At 39.2% G+C, this 11,848-nt stretch overlaps 1 protein-coding gene across 2 annotated transcripts in view; it reads left to right on the plus strand.

Annotated features, from left to right (window-relative positions):
- The window catches only part of VMP1 (vacuole membrane protein 1), a 130,278-nt gene extending 122,993 nt beyond the window's left edge, over nt 1–7,285 (plus strand). For both annotated transcript variants that reach the window (XM_067714536.1, XM_067714538.1), the window contains exons 11-12: nt 3,620–3,722; nt 4,832–7,285. In XM_067714536.1, coding sequence (XP_067570637.1) covers nt 3,620–3,722; nt 4,832–4,975 — 247 coding nt within the window. In that variant the 3' untranslated portion in view covers nt 4,976–7,285. The remainder of the gene's footprint in view (nt 1–3,619; nt 3,723–4,831) is intronic.
- The last annotated feature ends 4,563 nt before the right edge of the window (nt 7,286–11,848 follow it).

Raw genomic sequence — 11,848 nt, forward strand, 5'->3', positions numbered from 1 at the left:
TTCTCACCTAGAGAAAATGGCTGTTTACGGCTAGTTTAAGTATATTTAAATCCAACCACTGACTGGAAAATAGTAACTAATACTTTGAACTTAATCAGCACCTAATGACAGATGGAGAACTTCACCCACCCACCATGGGTTGAGATGAGGGTCCTTAGCCAGGTGCACAAGGTACTCTGAATTCAATGGCTTTCAGAAAATGGCATTTATTTCCTGAGCCAACTATAAAGAGACACTGAACTGTGATGCGAGTTATTCCTTCCTCATGTGTGTACCTTAAATTAATCCTAAATGTAAGAATGGACTCTTACTTGTGTCTGCTGCTTGAAAATAACTTGAGGGATGAAGTCATGAGATGGCGCTATTGTTTTCCTTAAATGTATGTTAAGAGTGAAAACTGTAATTTCAATTTTTATCTAAAGAACTTAAAGAACTTTCGTGTTAATTAAGAAAACTTTAGTGTAAGAGTGCTTTGTATAAGCTGAGGCATGTGTGGCCTTAAGCCATGGTTTGTAGACATAGAGAAATGAAAATAAAACTAAAATTTTGATGAATATATTTAAAAAAGTAAGAGGACCTGACGAATAATTCATTATGTAACACTTAATACCTAGTTTTCAAATATGTTAACTTTTTAGATTTTTTCAGATCATGTGGCATTTTTTCATAATAGTTTTGGTTAATATCTTGCTGTAAAAACTTTTAACTTCTCTATTTTCACCAGTTCCTAGTCTCTTATGAAAAACTGAATCTCCCATCCCACCACCAAAAACTCTCTAAAGCATGTAACAAACACCATAGCCCCTTGAAAAATTAATCTCTGCATTAGCCCAAGATAATTCTTTGAAAGTTACACATCATGTAAATGTGTAATGACATATATTCTCTATCAGCTAAAAAAGTAGGTCTTAATGGACTTACAATGGCAAATCATTTATGGTTTCCAGTTATTTTGAAAGGAATCTAGAATGATTGTTGCCAGTCCCTTCCTCATTCCCCTCAACAACAACAGCAAAGTAGAACCTTTCTACCATTGGGTCTTGGTTCTTAATTTTCTCTTTAAATAATGGCTTGACCCTGGAGCCCAAGAATGATTTGAGGAAAACTGTAAGCCATATTTTTGCTTAACGTCAGTCTGAAGTTAGAGGTCTGAAGAAAGAACAAGACACATAATGGAACCCAACTCTTGGAGGACATCAAAAAGGGAATTTTCAAGTCATTTCTTGTACAACCTAGCTGTTCAAATAAGCATACAATCATTTCAGCCTCTCTAAATAAGTTTTTTTTTAACTTTCAAAAAAAAAAAAAAACTGGCTTGACTATAGCCATCCTTGGGAGTTTAAAATAATGACATAAGTTATTGTTATTAAGGGTGAAAGAATCAATTTCTGGGAATTCCCTGGCAGTCCAGTGGTTAGGACTCGGCACTTTCACTGCCATGGACCTGGGTTCAATCCCTAGTCGGGGAACTAAGATCCTGCAAGCTGTGCCTGTGGCCAAAAGAATTTCTGAAGGAAAGTTCTTATAAATCTGTAATCTTCAAAGCCAATCTTTTTGTGCATTTATTTTACTGGATTTTTTTTTATATTCATGTGGTTTAGTTCAAGTGTAAGTGGATGAGCTATTTGCATTCCTTTATGCATTATATAAAGAACTACCCAAGGGAAGTCTGTTTTAAAGAGAAGGTTTGTACTATGTTGCTCCTTTGTAGAAGAATCATTACTAATAAACAGCAACAGAGCTCAGAGACAGCTCTTATGGTTTATCGTACTAATGTAAGGCCATGTAAAAGTCTATGAGAGGAGTTAACCCAGTCTCCCTCCCTTCTCCGTTTTCTTTTTTTTTTTTTTTTTTAATATTTACTTATTTATGTGGGATCTTTAGTTGCGGCACGCAGGACCATTTTTTAGTTGCAGCATGCGGGATCTAGTTCCCCGACCAGGTATTGAACCCAGGCCCCCTGAATTGGGAGTGCAGAGTATTAATCACTGGACCACGGGGGATGTCCCACTTCTCCATCTTTGATGTCTGTCATACAGGTCTTCTGGAATCATCAATGCACTCATTGCTTCTACTACATATGTCTATCCAGGCCTTTTTACATATCCTTCAGTATTCATTAAAGGACTTTTTAAACAACTTCACCCCACACTGATCTCTCTTTTTTCCCTTCACTTTCTTTGGAGTATATCTTCTGTACCAAAAAGTTGAGAAATTTATTATTGATTTATAAATTCTTTTGTTTGCAAATCAGGTCGTGTGTGTGTGTGTGTGTGTGTGTGTGTGTGTGTGTGTTTTGAATCCCTGTAATGATTTTAAGTTCTTGGACATAGACTATTTCTTGCAGTTTTTTTCTTTCCCCATAGTACCAATTACAGTGTTGGATATAAAATAAGGACTCCATTAGGGGTGTGGTGGTTGATAATTAAAAGGATCAAAGAAAAGTGTCAGCCAGGAGTTATGTATTTGTTCACCTCTTGTAAATATAGTAGCAAGAAATTTCTCTTCCTCTACTCCTGCTTTTTGTTACAGAAAGCAGCAACTGAATTGTTCTAGAAAAAGGGCAGTGAAGTTAATTTAATACTTACTTAAAAAAGGAGAACATAAGGCACTGTTGCAAATACATAAAATACCTTTTGCTGGCCCCAGGAAAAAGATTGGGCTCATTTAGCTTTTAGCCCTATTATTATCAGATGAGAAAATAAAGGGTATAGAAAATAGAGATGTTTGGTTTTCTAAGTTGCCCCAAGTTACCATTTTTTTAAAATGCCTGCAAGCATTTCTAAAACAGAAGCCTGGTACCTACAGTTGCCAAACCGGTTTAACAGCACTACCTCCACATATTCTAGGTGAGAGGGAGCTCCGAGTACATAAACTTATCAGAGATCACTGTCCCAATCATCTCAGAACAAGTTGTTTAGTAATGTACTGTAGTTTCTGTGCAAACCACCTACCATAAACCACGAAGTGATTCAAGGTTCGCAGTTCCTTCTTTGTTCCTTTGTTAATCACTGACTTCTGACTAGTGGGAGGTGCCTCCCAAATTTGCTAATGCATTCTTTTTGGATAAGGATGACGCACAGATTGTCCTAATAAGGACTTGGATTGAGAAAGGACCGCCCCCTCTGAGAAGATGGGACAAGTCAGAGAGAGGGCGGGCAGTTTCTTTTTCAACTAGGGATGACACAAGCATAAGTCATTTCCTTATTAATCGGTTCAAACCAGTTCTTACAGGAACTGGTGGTGATAAATGTGAGACTTCTCAGAAGTCATTCATTTTATTCTTTGTACCACACCAGTGTGCAGCATCAGCTGAGAGCTGGCCTCACTCTGAGAACTAACTCTTCTACTAGAAGGGACTCTCAGCTCCTATTTTCTTCTTAAACATTTGGAGGGAGAGCTTTTTCTCCTTTATGGGGTTGTGAAAGGATGAATTCTGATCCATTGAAAAGAGTTCACAGGATTTCGCCAGCTCTGCTGATTGTTGTTGGGTTTTTTCCTCCTTCTATCTAATCCCTGCTTTTTGAGTTGAGGCGGTAAGTGGATTTTTCTTTAACATTTTTCCTGCTTTTCTTCCCAAATGTATCTTTTTCCTTGGGTTATTGTACCCTGCTTCCAGTGCTGTCCCTGGCATAGGTCCATCTCTGCAGAAGCCATTCCAGGAATACCTGGAGGCCCAGCGTCAGAAGCTTCACCACAAAAGCGAAACGGGCGCACCACAGGTGAGACTTTCCTCTATCTTCTCTTCCCCCCCACTCCCCACAGTTTCAGGGCGAAGTTACATTCACAGCACTCACTGGCATTTTTAGGCAAATAGAGTGAGGTTTGTCAGTCTTAGCAGAAGTTTGAGGCTCGGTTTACTCCCTACTGGCAAATGTGCCTTTGTCTAGATCAGAAAATGTATTGATAACTTCTATTTTGTACATCTTCTCCCAAAAACAAGCCTTGGGCTAATGAAAAATAATGGATCTGTTATGTAGAATGAGTTATTACCTTGATCTTAAATTATTTATTTATAAGTAGCAAGTATACTTTCCAAGTGAATTAAAAAGTTAAAATTTATAGCATAACAAAGTATTGGACTTACTGAGTTCATCTGAATATCTTCCTTCATTTTTGCTCTATTTTTCTTTTCACAGATGGGAAAATAATTTTTTTTAATATAAACCAAAGCTGTTAACATAACTGAACTTAAAAACTTAATTAAATTAAGCCTGCCTTTTCTATAAACAGTTTTGCAGCAAAGGAAATGACTAGAAGAGGATGAGTAAGCAATAACCTGAAATGGGAAACTTGAAGGAAGCATAGTGTTTTTCTTGTTTGGTTGGGTTTTTTTGTTTTTTGATGGCCTTACACTCTTTACGTGGCCCTTTGCTGCCCTCAGTTGACCAAACATGACTCCAGAAATAGATAACATTTATATTTTAAAAGCTGCTCCTAATCCTGGAACAAGAATATATACACGTGTAACTATCTTGACACTACTCTCTGAAAGTATCTCCATGGTGACTTCAGATAGTAAGATTTAATCAAAGACATTATGTAGTGAAAGATAAGAGATGACTTCACACTCACCCCATTCTAAATTATATGACTCAACATTGACTTTATATCTAACAAAGTGAAATCTTAATAGCTGGGTGTAAGAAAGCCTGAATGTAGATTTCACAGTAGCTGAAGACACAAGACTTTTCATTTTTAATTGTTTAGGCTTTATAAGTTGTAAGCTCCAGGTTCTCATTATTTTCGTTAAAACATGGTAGGTGGTCCCCTTTTTACTACTGAACTAATGGAGCATTTCTCGTGGATTGTTCTGCCTTTCTTCCTGCAGGGAGAAAACTGGTTGTCCTGGATGTTTGAGAAGTTGGTTGTTGTAATGGTGTGTTACTTCATCCTGTCCATCATTAACTCCATGGCACAAAGTTATGCCAAACGAATCCAGCAGCGGTTGAACTCAGAGGAGAAAACTAAATAAGCAGAAAAGTTTTAACTGCAAAAATTTAAATGGACGGGTTCTGCCTTAAATTGGGAGGACTCCAAACCAGGAAGGAAAATTCCCTTTTCCAACCTGTATCAATTTTAATTTTTTTTTTTCCCCTGAAAGCAGTTTAGTCCATATCTTGCACTGACAATACTCTTCCTTTGTTAAGGTAAGGTATCCACCGTCAATTCAACCCACATTGTATTTTATTAGGGTGGAATGTGATATTAAGCAGCAAACTTAACAAAAACTGGCCTTCTACTTGTTATTTTCAAAAGCCCACATGGTACAATTAAAGAATTCTGGACACCAAAAAAAAAATGGTTCCTAAGTATGTCCAATATGTCAAGCTTTTTAGGCTTGTCACAAATGACTTCTTTGTTTTCCTAAGTCATCAAAAGTGTATATAAATTATACTAGATTGGATAACAGTCTTGCATGTCTATCATGGTAAAATTTAATATGCCATCCTGCCCAACCCTTCCTCTCCCACCTTTGAAAAAAGGCCATTTTATGATGCATTGCACACCCTCTTGGGAAGCTGATCTTTCAATTTTGAGACAGTATAAGGAAAATCTTGTTGGTGTCTCACAAATGAGCTGACACCATTTTTTATTCTGTATATTTAGAATGAAGTCATGAAAAAACTTTATAAAGACATCTTTGATCATTCCAAAATTGTGTCCGTTTTCTTGAGCGTTTTGATATTTTTACTTCCTTTTAGCTTCTACCAACTAAATACAACCTTGCCATATCCACCTACAACCGCAGTTTCTTAAGCCTTCATTTATTTGCATGAAAGGGCCACCACCGAAGCATTTTTTGTTGGGCTGGAATTGGGCAGCTGGCTACACACTGCTGAAATGGCACCTTAGGGACTGGTATATCAAGGGGACTCCTTGGCTTGTGAAAACAGGAGGGATGATAGTATACAAATCACAGGACATGGAGAGAAAAATGACTCGTTTTTTAAAAAAACAAGCTTTCTCATATCTTAATTTTTAGCCCAGCACGTACTCTGATTTTAACAGACAGAAATCTACTTTTATATGTAACCTCATTTTCTTGCCTTTCTTCAGTAAGTGTTTTGTTCTTATGTGATTTTTCCTTTGGGATGTTTCTGGTCGAACTTGGTCATTTTGTTTTGCTTGGGAAAAAATAAACAGTTTCACTTTTTTCCTTTAGGAAAATTGGTACTGACATTATGTTGAGTGTAGAATTGGGTTTAAGTCTCAACAGGCCAGAAATGCCTGGTTTTATCAAATCCTGCCTGAATGTCTGCTTGTTTTGCCTACCGTCGTGACATCTCCATGGCTGTACCACCTTGTCGGGTAGCTTATCAGACTGATGTTGACTGTTGAATCTCATGGCAACAGCAGTCGATGGGCTGTCTGACATTTTGGTATCTTTCATCTGACCATCCATATCAAATGTTCCCATTCAAACATTACCGAGCATCATGGTTTACGATTAAAAAAACTGGTCCTTATGTCTACTGGCACTTTGAATCTTTTTTGCCATGATATCGTAGCAGTATCATGAGGATTCTATGGAAATTGGGATAGTCTCTGTGATCAAAGCTAAATAAAGGTCAAGCAACGTGCCTTGTGGGTTTTGGAAAGGTTACTTCTTAACAGTCTTTTTCCCCCCACCCAGAAACTTTCTAGCAGTATGACAGTTACTTACATGAAAAGCAGTACCCAAATGCTTTATTTTAAACAGATTCACATTAACCAGTATAATTTTTTAGATTCTTTAGCGTTAGTATAAGTCTCTAAATCAGCTTCCAGTTGTGTTTCATCTCCTTCACCTGCATTTTATTTGATGTTTGTCTGAAGAAAGGAAAGAGGAAAGCAAATATGATTTGTACTGTTTGTACTAAATCTTTGGGATTTGTTGGTAAATTTATTTCAGGGTAAAGTATAAGAAAAACAAAGACTAGTTTCTTAGGCTGAAGGTCTAAGTGATTTATAATACATTTGACTTATGATGGCTTGTTCACTCTTTCAAATGAATTTGCTTTGAAAACAAATGAAGAGCAGCTCTCCTCCTTCCCTCCACTAAGTGTTCAGGTGTGACATGTTCAGGTGATTCTGCTGGATTCCAGCTGGAGCAGTTTGCTACCCTTCTGTTCCTGCGGTTGGTTTGTTCCTTTTATCCACCAAAGTGGACGCAAACAACATGATCCCAAAGACATGCCTAGTTAATTCCAGCTGATTGGAGACCAGAAAATTTGTAAATGGATGGTTTGATGTTACTGCAAATAAAAGAAAGGGCCTGGGAATTCTTTTGATTCCATCTCTACTTTGTTTAAGTCTCATTTTGTGCCTTAAATATCTGCAATGTTTTATCATGTCTCAACTCAGTGACTGACAAGCAACACAATACAGTGCAACACATCAGGGTTTATACCCTAAAGTACTGAGGAGCACCTCCCTCAAGCAATGCCATGTGGGAACTTGCAGTGTTTTCTGGATTCTCTGTATAACCATAATCCAGAGTGTGGGATTTAGAAGGAAGGGAGAATTTTAATTTCATTTGGACAATGGCCACTATTTCCATTCTCTAAAAATCCAGAAGACGACAGGCTGGAAGTGACATTGCTGAATTACACTAGTTAATTCAGTGTATATAGTAGCGAGTACTCCTTACAAACAAACTCGGCCAGTGTTCCCAGTGTGCTCAGTGCTGTCTGTAGCTTTGGTAGGACAGCTTGAGGCTTGTTACTCAAAGTGATTTCTTAAGTACAAATTACTCATTAAGCTAAAAAAAAAAATAACTGATTGCCCTCTTATAAACTGCGGTGAACTGTGTTTTGACTGACCGGTGTGCCAAGAGCTCATGGAGTCCCCTTTTTAGCATCAAAAAACCTTTCCATATATTTTGAAACCCACCGTTTGCCTCCATGTGCATTAGTCTGTTAATGATGGTTTAGATCTCTGCCTCTAACATAATGTGACCTTGAGAAAGTTTTTAACTGAGCCTAGATTTCATCTATAAAAATAGAGATATATAGCCAGGTTGTCCTAAGGATTAGATCAGATAAAATGTAAAGAAGCTGTAAATGTTAGTATGTTACCAATTTTTTAATTCACCAAAGACAGCATTTGCTACACATGTAAGAATTTTACAACATTGCATTTACTCACTTCAAAAACAAAAGTAGGGCGCTTCCCTGGTGGTGCAGCGGTTGAGAGTCCGCCTGCTGATGCGGGGGACACGGGTTCATGCCCCAGTCCGGGAAGATCCCACATGCCACGGAGCGGCTGGGCCCGAGAGCCACGGCCGCTAAGCCTGCGCGTCCAGAGCCTGTGCTCCGCAACGGGAGAGGGAGAGGCCACAACAGTGAGAGGCCCGCATACCGCAAAAAAAAAAAAAAAAAAAAAAGTAGGATTTAAAATGCTGTCTGCAGGGACTTCCCTGGTGGTCTAGTGGGTAAAGACTGTGCTCCCAATGCACGGGCCGGGGGTTTGATCCCTGGTCAGGGAACTAGCTCCCACATGCCGCAACTAAGAGTCCGCATGCCACAAGGAAGATCCCGTGTTCCACAACTAAGACCCAGTGCAGCCAAAAGAATAAATAAATATTTAAAAATAAGTAAATAAATGCTGTCTGCATATATGCCCTCATTTGGGAGTAGATATGCTCTGTCTAAAGAAGTTATTAATTAAATCCAAGATACAAATTAATAAAAAGAAAAGCAGAAATTAATGAACTAATGACTTGATTAGTAAGACTAAAACCTTCTTAACTAAAAATAGCTCTCCAGGCCTCTCAGCTTCTGAGATGGCCCACACTTTGTGGAGTGTGTTTCTCCCATGGCCGCTGGAGCCTGAGACGGACTGTGTTCTGTCTATAGAATGTGCATCTCTAAATAAATCCACTTCTTACCTATCAAAAAATAAAATAAAAATAGGCTCCCAGCTAGCCTAGTTAAGGTACAAAGTACAGATACACAAAATGTACTATGAATAACTGAAAATACTTGTCTAATCTTACCAGCTTTAAATGTTGACATTTTCTAATTTATTATACAGTTAATACTAAAAAAACTAGAAGGTAGATGAGGAAAAAAGGAATGATCAGCTTTTAATACCTTGTTGGAAAAGCTCCATCTGGAATATCCAGTGAGATTTGCTGGGTGTAAAGAGGTTTTAAACAGTAAAAGAAAAATTTGATTTGGTGGCATGCCAGGTCTTTCCCAATAGACCTGAAAGTCTCATTCCTGTTACAAAAACACACAAGATTGGCTTATTTTATTGATAATTAGTTATTAATATGCTCACAAAAAGTTAAGACAACCTAAGCACGAGTTTAATAGCCATTTTTGAAAGCCAAGTAACATTCCGTCTCTAACTCACATGATCAAAGCGTCTCTGGTAGTCACAAAACATAGTAAATGAAATGCTACACAAAACTGCTGCATGTGAAGTGTTTTGTTCCTTTATTCTCAAAGACAGCAAGAAAAGAAAGCACATAGTGTACTTTAAAATTCTAGAAGCAGTTGAGTCATTTGTATCTGGTAGTCAGGGGCTTGGGTTCCTGTCCCTCCCTTCCCAGCAAGGCCAGGAGTTCACCTAAGGTAATGCATTTGCCTTGAGGGTGAGGACTTGAATTGCAGCATATAACCTACATGTATTTGCATATTTAACCAGTACTCATAAGAGGGATTATAACAAGAACCTGTTCTGGATAGCTGCTTACTCATTGCCTTTAGAACTGTGGCGCTGGGACAGGAAAGTGCCAACTGTTTACTCATTCTCTTTGACCTACTAGCCTTCCACAGTTTGCTGTGTGGGTGTTGATACTACTAAAATAAAATTTTAAAAAAAAGTTGTTTTAGATGGCCCCCACTATCTACCCAAACACCCTGGATTTATTTGAGATCTGGGATTCTAGTTCTGTAGTTGAGATACTGGCCCAAACTGTGGCCCAGAGAGAGTGAGTCAGTTCTAAGTGGCTGGCTGACTCTCTGGGAACAGAAATGAAATGCAGCTTGGAGGGTTTGTCAGCCAAATCCACAAATGTGTGGCTTTTTGAAACATTGGACATCTGTTCCTCTTAATTTAAAGAAAACCTTTCTAAAAAGCACAGAGTTGCTTGGCTCCTTGTTTCTTTGTGTCAGCAGCAGTTGCTGCTGTAATTTAGTAAGCCTAGAATCAATCCTAGTTAGAAAATTTGGAATCTTTAGGGCACACTTCAGAGAAAGTGGAACTGAATTGCTTGGGGAAGGGAAGAGATGATTTTACAGCATAGAGTCTGTTTGGAAATCCCCTTCTGGGGTAATCAGCCCAGGTGTTCAACCCGTTTGTTAACCATTTCCAAATGACTCAAAGGACATAAAGGGAAGGCTTGGACACACTCCAGCACTATTTCGACAATGTAGTATCTGTTTGTGTTGGAAACCGTATTCCTGAATTCTTGAGGGGAAGGCTCGGGCTTATTCTGGGCATTTTTGGCCGAGAGGGACCCCTGGGCCACCTGTCTAAGCTAACAGTCATGGCCTTTTGAGAGTTTCCAGGGAGGAGTATGGACAGCTTGCTTTGATGGCCTTCCACCCAAAGCCCTTTGGGGAAAAGCCTTGTTTATTCAAGGAGGCCTGTCTCTCCCCCCCGACCTAATCCCAAACGTTATTTCCCTTTGTTGCCATCTATCCCCCTTTAGGGAGCAGCATGAGCAGCTTTTTCCTTCAGGCACTTTTGACTGACTCAGCCCAGCAGCGTTGCCTAATTGTGTCCCAGTCTGTTTCTGATGGAGGGAAAAGTTGTTTTTGTGGAGCGAATTTGAAAAGAGGGATGGGTTCCGCCTTTCCCCAAAGGTGGGGGAATGACTATTCAGATTACTCTTGTCTTTCTCTGGCTCCTCACCAGGTGGTGTTGGAAACAAAGAGCAGCTCAGGTTCACTTCTCTTGGCAGTAAGTGCTGAAGCCCAACGCTCCATGTCACCAGAGAACCTTGCTGTTCTCAACCTCTTTTCACCTTAAAAAGATGAAAGCCAAAAATAACGAGAGGAGGCCCTTCTCTGCCTTTCATTTTTTTAGTGCACCTCGGAGTGTCTTGAGAATCACTTTCACTTGACTGACAGTCCTAAACCTCTTACAGCAGCCAAACTTTCTCTACCTAACCTCACATGGTTTGGCCACACTCTTGACGCTCTTCAGACTGCACTGCTCCATCCTGTCCCTTGCACCAGGCCCTTCCCACTCCCATGTCCCCTCCACAGTATGTTCTTTGTACACAATCACACAACACCAGCAATCAAGATTAGCTCCCAGGAACCTCCTCTGATGTGCCCTGTACCAGGAAGCACAGTGGATTTACTGTAACTTTGATGATTGCTTGCTTGCTTTGTACCAGGCACTGTTTCTAATGTTGTTTTATGTGTTTTGTATTTAATCTTTAAATCCTCCAACAGCCCCATGAGAAAATTAAGGCAGAGAAGTTCAGTGATTTGCTGGAGGAAGCAAGGAAGTAGAGCAAGAATTCAAATCTAGGTGTTCTGGCTCTTAGCCACTCAGTTCTGCGGAAAAGTCCAGTGCAAAAGTCCAAGCGTCTGCTTACTTGTTTCATCTTGTGATCACAAGGTAGGTGATGGGAAAAGGGAGACAGCAGAAAATCAAGGCCACAGCCAAAACAGTTTTGCATTTAAACAGATGAACAGCTTTTGTGTGTCCCCATACCAAGGGTTGGAAAAGCCAGCTCTGCTCTTAGCCATCCTGTGTGGGCAGGTTCCCAGAGTGATGTTTGCTATAATTATGATTACAAAGCAATCTGTACAAAGGTACAGACCTTTTTTCTTTTTTAAAGCACTGTCACATCTTGAGTTTTATTTGATCTTCATAACAACCCTATGAAACAGTTAGGGCC

The sequence above is a fragment of the Pseudorca crassidens genome, chromosome 19 (assembly GCF_039906515.1).
Source record: "Pseudorca crassidens isolate mPseCra1 chromosome 19, mPseCra1.hap1, whole genome shotgun sequence".
In the NCBI taxonomy this organism is placed as follows: domain Eukaryota; kingdom Metazoa; phylum Chordata; class Mammalia; order Artiodactyla; family Delphinidae; genus Pseudorca; species Pseudorca crassidens.